Source organism: Neodiprion lecontei, chromosome 1 (genome assembly GCF_021901455.1).
Source record: "Neodiprion lecontei isolate iyNeoLeco1 chromosome 1, iyNeoLeco1.1, whole genome shotgun sequence".
Classification (NCBI taxonomy): domain Eukaryota; kingdom Metazoa; phylum Arthropoda; class Insecta; order Hymenoptera; family Diprionidae; genus Neodiprion; species Neodiprion lecontei.
In genome coordinates, this window is record NC_060260.1 from 40474552 (window position 1) to 40488221 (window position 13670).

The 13670-nt window shown below is 37.7% G+C and overlaps 1 protein-coding gene across 7 annotated transcripts; it reads left to right on the forward strand.

Annotated features, from left to right (window-relative positions):
- Positions 1 to 1110: 1110 nt before the first annotated feature.
- LOC107224858 (neuroglian) lies at positions 1111 to 13329 on the forward strand. Of its 7 annotated transcripts, XM_015665072.2 has the most exons (14): positions 1111 to 1194; positions 2628 to 2713; positions 2849 to 2872; positions 3537 to 3669; positions 4301 to 5716; positions 5893 to 6353; positions 6432 to 6788; positions 6904 to 7159; positions 7254 to 7574; positions 7653 to 7878; positions 8017 to 8173; positions 8350 to 8625; positions 9020 to 9112; positions 9548 to 13329. In XM_015665072.2, the coding sequence occupies exons 2-13, from the start codon at positions 2647 to 2649 to the stop codon at positions 9109 to 9111; spliced, it is 3786 nt and encodes a 1261-aa protein (XP_015520558.2). In that variant the 5' UTR covers positions 1111 to 1194; positions 2628 to 2646; the 3' UTR covers position 9112; positions 9548 to 13329. The 7 variants fall into 7 exon arrangements, with proteins under 7 accessions (XP_015520558.2, XP_015520556.2, XP_015520559.2 ...); XM_015665070.2 differs by lacking the exon at positions 9020 to 9112; XM_046742781.1 differs by lacking the exons at positions 1111 to 1194; positions 9020 to 9112 and adding an exon at positions 1904 to 2113.
- The last annotated feature ends 341 nt before the right edge of the window (positions 13330 to 13670 follow it).

Below are 13670 nucleotides of genomic sequence, written 5' to 3' on the forward strand. Positions count from 1 at the left end.
TAATATTCTACTGTATCATTATTTTTATTCGGCAAATTACCGAGGGCAACATTTATTCCGCACGCATGATGACAAATGATAGCGAATCTCGCGGGTGTGCATAATTCCATCTCTTGCAATCCATAGAAGAGTTGAACGGAATTTGAACAAAGCTCTTTATTTCTGCGTCAAATGAAAATGGATTTGATAATCTTGTTGAGAATTATGTGTAGAATGGGGTCCGTTTGGAGCCAATTTAATACATATACGACGACGTCGAATTCGACCAGGGCGGACAGGTTTGAGTTTCGAATAGAACACTACGTTGGCCATACCAAAGGCCCAGTATGTTCATTTATTCATCTCCAGAAAAACGGTACCGACCGACCCTCCGAATCCTGTCACCTGGCTAAAGTCTCCCTCCTCCCCCATTGTAGCGGGTAGGGTGGACCATTGTATGGCCGACAATGAGTGCAGGACTGAGGACGAAATATCCGCTTCTTGCATTCACAGTATTATCCCCAAGTTGAAAACTTGGGCAAAATTTCAACAAAATCCTGAATTTTAGAAGGGTATAATTTTTTAATTACTGGAACTGAATTATTAGTATTGAATAACTAGGTTTAAAAGCGATTGTACAATTGGAGATTCAACTCAACTTTTTTTCGTGATATAACGGCATGCAGAAACATTTTTAGCATACGTAGAAACTGGCAAGTAAATTTCATAAGCTTACTATAAAATTTGAATAATTAGGCTTTTGCCAAAGTTGATGACAAACTATTTTTGACATCATTTTTGGATATGTTATAAAACCCTGTAATGAAATCGCTCCTACAGACAAAATTCACTTGCAATCGCGCGTGATCAGCAGCCATACGAAGTTCTATTTCAGCTTGTTTAAATTCCCAAACAACGGTTTGTTCGTTATCTTCATCAAATCCTCAGCTCATCTAAGGAGTGACTTTCGGTCACAAATACGAAAAATACTGTTCGCATTTGCAAAAATTCCGTTGTGGTTCGCTCTTTCACACAACGCGTAAGTAGTGTCGGAGATAAAAATACTAACATAGCAGCGTAACTTGACTATTGGCGCTCCGAGTTGGGTTGGCATTCACGGCAGTCAGTCAGTGGTTTCCGACGATGGCTTGGTGATGCACGTACGGTTCAGTTCGCGACAAAGTATACATATTTAGTTGAACGGTATTGGCACAGGTAAGTCGGACCTCCGTTGTAATACACAGTGAAATTTTTTGTGAAGAATTTGAAAAAAGTGGCATGTATAACTGCGTGTCGTAATTGAATTTTTATTATGCGCGTGAGTGGCATCCAGGTAGAATATGAGACAAGTGGTGTAAGCGATCAATGCTGTTGGTGCCTGCCAATCGTCTCTGCTATACTCTTGATTCTTTCGGGGACTACTTCGAGGCGGGTGTGACCGATTCCTTCCTCCCGTTCGGCCCACCGCCGGATTAGTGTACTCTCCTTAATTGATTCAATTTCAGCCAGCTACTTGACGCGGGTTAAATCGTTACGGCAGCTCTCGCATTCGGGATAGCAATTAGGCGCGGTTACGTTTCGGGAATGTAACCGTACGTTGCACCGTTCGCTGCCGCGATGCTATTTTCGTTCGATGTTGTCATTCCCCGTAAGGGACAGTCACCGAGATTGTTGAGATCATCAAACCACTTGCTCGGGCTCACCTTCGGGTGATAGCTTGATATTCGATGATCGCGCCGTTCCAAATCCGCCGCCGCCGTCGCTTAATTCTTTCTTCTCTGCTATATCTCACCTACGCGAACCTGTCCAAATAAACACGGTCTCGTAGTTACTTACCGTAAATTGCAATCCTATAACGGAATAAGCGTCGTTTCATGCCGACCAAAGCACACCTGCATTCGTGCGCCTCCTTCTCTTTACCCGTGCACAGTGCACATTACGTCCAAGTTCGACGACGACGCGACTCTGACACGGAGTGCTGCTAACCGAGCACGCCCATTTTTACGCCGCGTCTCCTGTGGCAACCGTCCATATCCGTACCAAAACAACTTTACCTCCGCCCGAATATTGAAAATCGGGCACATTACACATACTTACGACTGTATCGGATGCTTTTTCCAAAGTTTGTAAGTAGGTAATTGGTATTATATCTATGTACGTGTAGTGGGTAAGGAAAAAAATGGATGAGTCAACGGTTAATTCGCTGCGACATTCGGAGTAGAGTTTCCGATCGTTGAAACCCTCCCGACTACTCATTCTTAGATAGGTAATTGAACCACGTTTTAGCTTCACCCGGTTGCAATTTGATCCTTAATCTCGTGCTATCGACCCTCCCCCCCCCCCCCCTCCCATGACTTTACTAAAGGGTGAGGAGCTAGTCAAGCCGCGCAAATTTGTTTTTTTTTTATTTCGCTACACACGTTGATGCGGAAGATATAATATCGATTGGCTTACAAAATATATTACATGTATCTCTGTATCAAGTCTCTTCTTTCTATCCATGAGATGAAAATAAGGTCGAAAATTTTTGCGAGTCAGGATGGTGGAACCTAAAATTTTTGAATCGGTTATACCTGTTGATAAACGATATATTCACTCACTTGATGACAAAATTAACAATTTTTTTAATTTGTTTTTTCTATTTTCAGACACGGACGATAAACCAAAATGGGGCATCTCGTACTGTGCTCAATAGCGCCCCTGGCATTGACTATTCTACAGGTGTCTGCGCTGAGTGAGTGTATTTTTTAATTTTCAAGTGTTTGATGATGTGGATGATTGGCGAAATCATAATATGCAATTATTAATACATCACAAAAGTGATGACTAGGATCTATTAATTCATTATTATTATTATTCTATGTTATAGTCACAATACCGGATGGTACAACAGGTGAAAAAGCTAGCATTACCTAAATGATTGTCTTGTGTGATATAATAATTTTTTAAAACTTGATCATTTAACTCGTTCTATAAGTATACAATTATCTAACTTGTCAAATATGTACCATATTCAAAAAGAGAATCAAAAAATAAGTTTTGCCATCTTCCAACTGGATGCTGCTATCGATATACCTGTATGCATGTCCTGTACGCTTTTGTCTATTTGTAATTCGTAATTTTTGCCATTCTGCATTTGGCAAGCATTTAATCAAATCTGCACATATTGTCAGAGTACGGGATCCCTTGATCTATCTACCGATTTTTTCCCGTAAACATGTGAAATATACACAGAAATATATCTCGTGAATATCTGTACAGATACCTTAATTTGTTTGCTTTACTTGAACAGAGAATATATAAATTTATTGCGAATTGCTTCATTCTTTTTTTTTTCGTCAACCAATGTAAAATATTTAACTAAGTACTGCGTATTTATGCTTGTGAATGCTACCAGTCAATTAATCTATAATGAACATAGCTGCCCATCCTTTTTTCTGATTACTTTCAAACCATCGGAAGTGCAGGTATTTCCATAAATGCTGATAACGAAAACAGTTATATTCATTTTCCGCTTTATTCATTACAAAAACTTATTGGCATTATTATTTTTACAGTACAAACACCGCCGAAAATGATCAAACAGCCACCAACAGATGAACAGCTCTTTCAAGTCGCAGAAGCAAAGACCAATGAAAACGACAGACCGTTTGTTATAGAATGCGAAGCTGCAGGAGAACCCGAACCTAGGTGAGTCAAAAACTATTTGTATGTTGCAAACAAAGAAAAACAAAAGCTTGGAAAATGAGTTCATCGGTTTTCAACTCAGCATTGAAAATCTTAAAATTGAAAATCTTACCGTAGCTTTAATTGTTATGTTATTTTTCCAAATTGCGCTCTTTGTTTTTGGATAGTTATCCATTCATATGAGGATATTTTTCAAACTTCATCAATGTATAATTATTAATATTTTGTGTTAAACATGCGAAAGTAATTCATCGGTGGGGTTCCTGTTGTTTCTTTGTGTTGTGTGGTAAAGCAACTTAGTAAGAGTAATCACTCAACCAGTCTTAATTAATGAGGTGGTCTTCAAGTCTGAGGGACTATGAATTACCACTATTACCACAGCTAAACGTACTTTGCCAGTCATCTAGATTTTCTCAGTATGTGTCTTTCAATGTAAGTTTCACTTCCGTTGGTCAGTTTATACTCTTCAATGAATGCTAAATGACTGTCCTTTTCTTCCATGAATTCAGGAGTGCAATTCATTTATTCTACCTATATTTCTTTCTTAATCGCTTGTCTTTGCACTATAAGTTGAAATGTGTGCGTGCGTGTACTTATATGACAGTGACTGAATGTAACGCATGATTTGAATCAGGTATCGTTGGGAGAAAAACGGCAAGCGTTTTGAATGGCAAGCATACGACAACCGAATTTCACAGCAGAATGGTAGAGGAACTTTGGTGATAACATCTCCACGAGATGAGGACTTGGGCCAGTACCAATGTATAGCAGAGAACGAATGGGGAACAGCGATTTCCAATTCCGTATTTGTGCGGAAAGCAGAGCTAAACTCATTCAAGGACGAACCGCCAAGGACAGAAAATGCGAACGAGGGAGATCCCTTTAAATTGACTTGCCAACCTCCAGATGGGTGGCCAAAACCAAAAGTTGACTGGCTTATACAGTATACGAGCAGTGGCATAAAGTCTATCAACAACTCCAGAATGACTCTGGACCCTGAGGGAAATCTATGGTTCAGTAATGTGACTAGAAATGATGCTTCAGATGATTTTTATTATACTTGTGCAGCAACTTCTGTCTTTAAGAAAGAATACAAGCTGGGTGACCGTATTTTACTTAACGTTTTGTCAAGCGGGGCGTCATCGAGCAACAACAAACATGAACCTGTGAAGCAATATGTGTCACGAAAGAACGAAGTTGCTTTGCTAGGCAAAAGAATTGAAATGTACTGCATATATGGTGGCACACCTCTACCACAGACAGTGTGGAATAAAGATGGTCGAGTACTGCAAGCAAGCGACCGAATAACACAAGGGAATTATGGAAAGTCGTTAATCATAAAGCATGTGAGTTTTGCGGATGGGGGAACATATACTTGCGACGTATCCAACGGGGTGGGCGATGCGAAATCATATTCGATAAATCTTAAAGTTGAAGCTATCCCCTACTTCACTCATGAGCCAGAAATCGAAAATAAGGCGGAAGGCGAGACAGCGATCTTTAGGTGTGAGGCTAGTGGTGTTCCCCAGCCCCAAATCAAGTGGATCCATAACGGAAAGCCTATTGAGGAGGCACCGCCTAATCCGAGGAGGAAAGTTACTGACAATATGGTCATCATTGAGAAATTGGTGAAGAAGGACACTGGAAACTATGGGTGCAACGCAACGAACTCTCTGGGTTACGTTTACAAAGACGTTTACGTCAATGTCCTTGCTATACCACCACAAATTACTCAGCCGCCGTCCAATGAGGCAACCGTTGATGGGAAAACTATTCGAATTACGTGCCGTGTTTTTGGTGCTCCTAAACCTGAAGTTAAATGGGTCAGAAACGGCATAGAACTCACTGGAGGTAGATACATAACCCTTGAATCTGGAGATCTTGAAATTGACAATGTCAACTTCCTTGATGCTGGGTCTTACACGTGTTACGCATCCAATAAATTTGGCCATGATAATGCCTCTGGTAATCTTGTGGTGAAAGAACACACGACCATCACTGATGAACCCGAGGACTACGAAGTCGCTGCCGGATCTACAGCGACATTCAGGTGCTTCATTTTCATATTTAAAAAACATACAGTCCTCATTTCTTCTCAACTAATCGAGAAGTTTCTATTATTTTAATACAATCAAGCATCACAAAGTGTGGTTGTTTTGTGAACGAACTAGCTAAATTGAACTTTATTGCGGTTTTTAGTTTAAACTAATCAAATCTGTTTCCCAGATGTAATGCTGTGACAGATTCAAGTTTGTCACTGACAATTGACTGGCTGAGTAACGGAGAGCAGATAGATTTCGACATGGAGCCAAGGTTTATCAGGAGCACCGATTATTCATTGACTATCACAAAGACTACAGAATTGGATTCAGGAACGTACACATGTGTTGCTCGCACAGAGCTAGATGAAACAAAGGCTCAAGCAACATTAATAGTTCAAGATGTGCCGAACGCACCTCGCTTAGAGGGAGTACAGTGCAGAAAAGAAGAAGCCAATGTCCATTGGGTCCCTATGGGTGACAACAGAGCTCCCATTCTGCGATATACCATCCAATCCAACACCAGTTTCACACCTGATACGTGGGAGGCTGCTAAGGATGATGTTCCAGCCACAGAACAAACCTACATCGTCCCAATGACGCCATGGGCGAATTACACATTCCGTGTTTTAGCATGGAATAAAATAGGTCGGTATTTGAATAATTACACCATTGTTTTGAAGTATTAGATGAACCAAATGTTGATCGAACTTTAATGTGACGCAGGGGTATCGTCGCCGTCATCACGAAGTGAGGTTTGCACCACTCAGCCAGATGTACCTTATAAAAATCCAGACAACGTTGAAGGCAGGGGAACAGATCCGCAGAACATTGTCATTACATGGACGGTAATGGCTCAGATAGAGCACAATGCGCCAAAGTTCATGTACCGAGTGTTCTACAAGCGAGATATAACTGGCGAGGAATGGACAACGGAAGATGTATTAGACTGGAAAGTGCACAGGCTTCAGGTTGATAATCAGCCAACCTATCAGCGGTATAAGATCAAAGTCGTAGCCATTAATGAGGAAGGAGAGTGCAGGCAACAGCCAACTGAAGTCATAGGCTACTCAGGCGAAGATGGTAATTATCGATACTCAATGGAACTAAATTAAAACTAATCAATCGTGTAAAAACCTGCATCATTATACTCTTTGTGTGCAGTTTGACCGTTACTTGTTATTTTTTACCTACATAGTACCACAGCAAGCTCCTGGGAACTTTACGTTGTTGGAGGTAATAGGGAGTACAAGTGCTTCTCTCTCCTGGAACCCTGTACCTGAGGAGTCGATTAGAGGAGAATTTAAGGGATACAAAATTCAAACGTGGACCGACAAAGATGGTGAAGAAGGGATGCGCGAGATTCATGTAAAGAATGATACAACCCACACTCAATTTTCCAAATTTGTTCCATACAGCAAAAACTACGTGAGGATTCTTGCGTACAATGGCAGGTGCGAATTAGCAAGATTATTAAGTTTATTAACTGGTAAGGAAAAAATAATAATAAAAACGCAAACTTTGATTTGGTAAAATTTTTGTCAACAGATACAATGGTCCATCTTCGGAGATACTGAACTTTGATACACCTGAAGGACTTCCAGGCACGGTTCAGTCTTTGGACGGCTTCCCTCTGGGATCTAGTGCGCTATATTTGGTGTGGAAAAAACCAGAAAGACCTAACGGCATTCTCATCGGATATAAAATTTACTATCACATTGTTCAGGGTACAAATGTTGGCCCTTTGTTAGAGAGAAAACCACATGTTACGAACCCAGAAATGACCAGGGTCAAACTGGCTGGCTTAGAACCAAGTACTAAGTATAGGATTCACATTCGGGCCATTACCAAGGCTGGGGAGGGTGAAGAGTGAGTAAAATGCATAAATTTTCTATTCATCTCTGCTTTGCTGGATTTGAAAAATTTAATCTTACAATTATTTTGCAGCTATTACATAGAACGAACGACAGGCAGTGCACTACGATCTCCTCCAGAAAAGCCCGACTTCACATGGGACCGTATACCCACAGACAATGGGCTTGCAACCATCAGAGTTATTTGGCTTCCAAGTCGAGATGGAAATCCAGGCAGCCACTTCTATGTTAAATACAAGCTCAGGGGAGAGACTATCGAGGCCAGAACGCCGGATGAAATCAACAGTGACAGCACAGAGGTGCCAAAAATTTAAAATTAAATGCATACACATATTCCAATTATGCTCCAGCTAATTGTTAACATTACCTACTTTGGCATTTTACCTATCAATCTTCAACAATTTGATTTTAATCATTGCTTGCTTATTGTGATGCAGATCCGTGGCCTTTTGAGGGGAGAAATTTATGTTATGTCTGTTGTCGCCATGGACGGAGATTTCTGGGCAGAAAGTTTGCCACAGGAAGTCGACACCAGTGGCGAAGATCCGTATATTCAACCGAAAGAAAACGTTGCCACTGCTGGATGGTTCATAGGTGAGAAGGACATTCTAGTAATACTATAAGATGATAAATGGAAATAAATTTACTCGCAATTACCTTTCATCTTAGAATTAAGAAATGCAAAACTCCGATAAAGTGTGTGGATTTGAACATATCAGAGATGGTATATTTATTGCATTTCATTAATCTTTTTATATTCCATCCCACAGGAATGATGCTGGCTATTGCGTTCCTATTGCTGGTACTGATAATCGTGTGCGTAATAAAGCGTAATCGAGGTGGAAAATATGCCGTACACGAGAGAGAACTAGCGGCAGGTCGTGGCGATTATCCCGAAGAGGGTGGCGGTTTTCACGAATACTCACAGCCACTAGATACTAAGTCTGCAGGAGGTCGTGCCTCGCTCGCTTCTTCCTCGCATCAGGACGGAAAACATCCGGAGTCTGACACTGACTCGATGGCCGAATACGGAGAAGGAGATACGGGTCAGTCGACACTTTTACGTATAATTTCATCACTGTTTACAGAACGCTTAGCGCCTTTCAGTAACTATAATGGATAGCGACTGGATAATATAAGTGCTGTGAATTTTGATAACACATGTTTATGCTTGACAACCTTGTAGCTTTGAACAAATTTCGTACATTTACATTAATTTACTTTATATTGACCATGTACGCTTTTGGTAAATCATATTATCGCCATAGTCAATGAGTATAAATTTATGAGATCATTACTTTCATTTATTGTAAGGTTCAATTTTTTGTTGCTTTATGATTTTTAAACCATAATTATTGTTTTATTTTCCTGATTTTTATGGTTTTTTGATGTCACCTTTTCCACCTGTTTTGCTTGTGCGTATCTGGTTTGATACAACAGAGGGTATGAACGAGGATGGGTCTTTCATTGGTCAATATGGTCGTCAGAAGAAGCAGGAACCTAATGCACAAGCGTTTGCTACGCTAGTTTGAGGTGGGATGCTTGTTTTTATTGATTTATCTTACAACCTCAATAATACCAATCCCCCCCCCCCCATGCCCCCCTCCACATTATGATTTTCATGCACGCGTATTCATGTATTACTCCAGTTCCGTGAATAGTACTGCCGGTTTGCAGCTTGGTAATATTTTGCATTTTTTCAAGCGTAAATACTACTATATGTTTTGTTTTTTTATTGGAATCAATACTCTAGATTGAAACTATTTAAAATTAGTAGAAAAAACAACCACTCTATTTATTGGATTCCGTTTTTACGATTGAGAAACTTAATTGTTACCACTATACAAAGTAACAAAACACTTGATACTTTACATAGAGTAAGAAGGAAGTTTTAAGACGAAAATTAGTAGAGAGACGGATGTGTAAGTGAAAAGTGAACCGTTATTGACTGTTCCTTGTCATTTTTAGGACGTTTCACTGAAGATGGATCTTTCATTGGTCAATATGGGCCAAAGGGTAGGCCCGAAGAAACACCCCCCATTCCAACAGGCACCATGGCCACGTACGTCTAACCTTTTGCAACTGTCTATTCCATGTAATATTTAAACTTCATCCCAACAAAGGCTGAGACACTAGGGTATATTTCATCATTAACTGGCAGCATTGATAGAAGTTTTGTACTTCTCTTGCTACACTTAATTGCTGGTCAGCTCTGTCTTCTCTCAAGGGATTCTCAGCACTGGTAGCTAATTACGAAATACACCCTACATTTTTGCCTCTTCAGCAGCAGCTATGCACCTTGCGCTGGGCGCAATGTCCACACTATACTGCCAGTTAGTTACTTTGTCGTCCTTGGGTTTCATTATTCATCCAGCTGAAATGACCTGTCCATGAAACAAACAAGAAAAAAGAAGGACATGAAACAATCGAAAATATGTTTTACGTGGAGTTATGCTTTGGCCTTTCATACGTTTATTTCAGTCCTTGAATTTTTTCACTCTGCCGTGTCCTTCAACCGAGAGAATTTCACCCTGTTCTCTTATTTTTGATTAGTCAAACAAACAAAAAAAAATCAAAAGAGTCATTATCTTGGGCCGAATATGAAACCCAAAGATATTCAGATGTTGAATAGCGAGCAAGCTATTGATGGAAATAGTTTTAAATACTATTCTATCGTTGACACCAATATTTGACAGGGCCAGATTAGACACTGTAAGATAATGAAGTTACTTTTCTTTTATTACTGTTATTTGTCAAGATGATTTAATCGAGATCATGTCCAATCCGTCAAGGGTTCTTCCTCTGTTCCAGTCATTATTTCACATTAAAATTGCATTTGATTGGTAATTACGAACATTCTGAAAAGATTCAAGGTTCGTACAATTTTACAACCAACAATCTGACATCCAATGGTTTTGTACAAATTTATGAAAAGTCAATCGCGCTAACACAAAGAAAAAAGTAAGTCGTGATAAACGTCATCTTGAGCAAATCATAGATGTAATATCATATGTCAGGATGTGCAGTGAGATCTAAAACAGTAGTGTTACAATCTGGCCTCGACTGAATCTAATTTTAATTTTGAAACTCACGTACCCGAATCTCGTAGTATTTCTTCCGGGACTTTGTGCCCTTGCTTTCATGTCCGGCACAAGTAAAAAAAATGTATAGGTATCCGTCATCTGGCGATGTTCTATATTAATAGAAATGATAATTATTATAACTATAATGATAATTAGTTCTGCAAGACGCTTTATTTAATTTTTTATATCTGATGACCGCTGGTCAAACTTTTCTACCTGTATTACTTATTATAAATGTCGTAATGCCACGCGACAAAAAGTGACATGAGAAAAAAAGGTGAATTTGAATGAAAACAATTAATATTCGCAAAAGATATTAATGATGGACATGATATTAATATATATTATATAATTGTAATAAATAACCTATACGATAGTTGAATAAGAACAAATGGCCTCTACTATAATAATTGCTTTTTCTATGTAAAGCACGCTTTCGCTAAAACGAATGACAAGAGAAATTCACGTTTTTTAAACGAATATTTTTCATTCATGTTCTGTACACTTAGCTCTATGATATTATAGTATAATGGCTTTAGAATGATGACGATTATGATTATATGTTATTATTTAATATATATTGAAATGAAAAAAAGTATATAGAGACATTATATATTAATTATTACTAAAAAAAAAAAATGAAAGAATAACGTTAGGACGTTAAAATACAGGAAGCGGTCAATCAAGAGGAGCTATTATCAGATAGTATATTATCATATTACATATAATTATATATATATGTATCACATTTTTATACCTACAGGCTCGTCCGCAGCAGTCGGAAGCCCATAGATTTTTATTATTATTATTATTATTATTTGGTGTGCACGGAATAGCGAGTTCGAAATGGAAAATTTAGCAATGTATATTAATAACATAAAGGGTGATTTGAAAGTAGCATTAACATATTTGAAGTTGTATATTCAAAGAATTTTTATCCGAAAAAAGTTTTCAAACATTCAAATGTTGATATTTTTAATTTTTCGTGACGTAAACATTGATTAAACAATACTTAATATACAGTTTTGGGTACTTACACTCGCTACAAATGGATTAATATCTCCATCTCAAAATTTTTTGGGTTGAAAATATCAGAGGTATTCAATATTTCAATAGTGTAAAATCTACTTTCAAACATTTGTATGTAGTACGCATAGTGCTCGAATCTTATTTGAGACTTTGTCAAGTTTCTCCAAAATCCGAGGCGATTGGCATTTGTGTGTGTAAATGTACAGGAGAAGTGCGATTGTAGGCCGCGATGAGTGTATTTCGTTTTCTATTAAAGCATAGCAAGTAGAAGCGACACACCAGTCTTAAATTGAATTTCTACTATACATCATTACACGGTTAGGATTATTTTGTTATCATACCACTTGCAAAATGTATGTCTTTTTGCCAATCCCTTTTCTTCATCGCATCAAATTATTTTTTTTTTTTCATCTAATTTTTTTCGAAGATAATTAATTACCAACATGATCTGATTATCTGTAAAGTAAAATTTGTATTATAAAAAACTTACCCATCATATAGTTATCTCAAGAGTAAACTTGCAGGATTTTGATATCGATTTTATTTTATCTTGGATTTCTATTTTATTTTTAATTTTTTTTTTTTTTATCTCCCAATTTGATACAACTTATTATATACGTACAGGGTCATTCGTCAGTTGCTGAACGTGAGTGTGACTATGAACGCAGCCGATTTTTGTACCTCAAGCTCGCATAAGCCGCTCTTTCACGCTCAAGGGTGAAATATGTTCAATAGTAGGTGAATGACTCTGTACATACTTTCATTACATTAAAATTCGTTTGGGCTACTTGTGAAATTATTGAAAAATTTCCAGCTCCCTATTATCATGCAAACGTTACAGAGCTGCGAGCTAAGATTTATATTCTAATAAAAATTATTTGCCTGTGCGGAAATGATTATGGCAGCAATAATAAATTTATAACTAGTTAAAATTTGGCAAAGTTCATTGTATGTATTTTATACGACGGGAATCTCGCAATAAAGTGAATTGATTCTGATAGGACTGTACTAAAAAAATGAAATGTATACGTAAAAATTTTGTAAATCTCAGCATTGCAAAACTCAGCGTGAAAAGTTTGAAAAATTAATTTAATAGAGAAGCAAACCTTAGAATCGCCCGTCGTGAGTAACTCTTTATTGTATATTATTTTTCCAATCAAGGGAATAAAATATTTACTGCTTCATTTTTCCCTTATTTTTTTAGTGTTATTTTTTAAACTTTTTCAATTTAACGTACGCGAATACATTTGTTCGTTAATTTATAAGTTGTACTATTGTAATTATTCCGTAGACAACTAATTGTTTTGGAAATTAGTTGCACTTAAATTATAAGTTGTTATTTTACAAAGTGACATCAACAAAGTCTTGCCGACGAATTAAAAACTGTCACCTAGGTATATCCGGTTTGCATTTCCATGTAGAAACTTACGTATGTAATTCTTTGTTCAAATGTACACATAGCTGTAAAATCTTAATATATATCAGTTATACGGATACAACAAAAAATTTCTACAAGTCACGACAAGTTATGTCACTCTTTTAATTTCAATCGATTTACAATGCGCATTCCAGCATACGCCAATAATGTAACATCCCCGTGTGAATACGATTTCAATAAAAAAAAAATTCAGCAAATTACATTACATATACATTAGGCTGATTCAAAAAAAATGGCTAATTTTTTTTTTTCAAAATCCTCACATAAAAACTTTCGAGAAGGTGTGAAAAGACGCCTGTAAAAAGCAGAGCCCTTAATATTATTATTAAGAGGTCGCGCATCGGGAATTTCTATTTCCCGTTTAAATAACACGGGAATAAATTTTTTTAAATTTTGCAATTTCGTATTTTTGCAACGGCTTATTGAATTAGCAAACCAAAGCACGTTCTTGTAGGAAATTTGACGCTCTACAAAAAAAGTCCTTACAAAGTTTTCGATAGTCAGACTCCTTCAAAAGTTATTCGAGGTCAAAGTTGAACTT

Excerpts from the sequence above, each read along its gene's own strand:
- LOC107224858 (XM_015665070.2), top strand. The coding sequence starts at position 2,647 with ATGGGGCATCTCGTACTGTGCTCAATAGCGCCCCTGGCATTGACTATT. Across the intron at positions 3,670-4,300 it reads GCAGGAGAACCCGAACCTAG|GTATCGTTGGGAGAAAAACG; the intron begins GTGAGTCAAAAA and ends GATTTGAATCAG. Across the intron at positions 8,174-8,349 it reads CACTGCTGGATGGTTCATAG|GAATGATGCTGGCTATTGCG; the intron begins GTGAGAAGGACA and ends TCCATCCCACAG.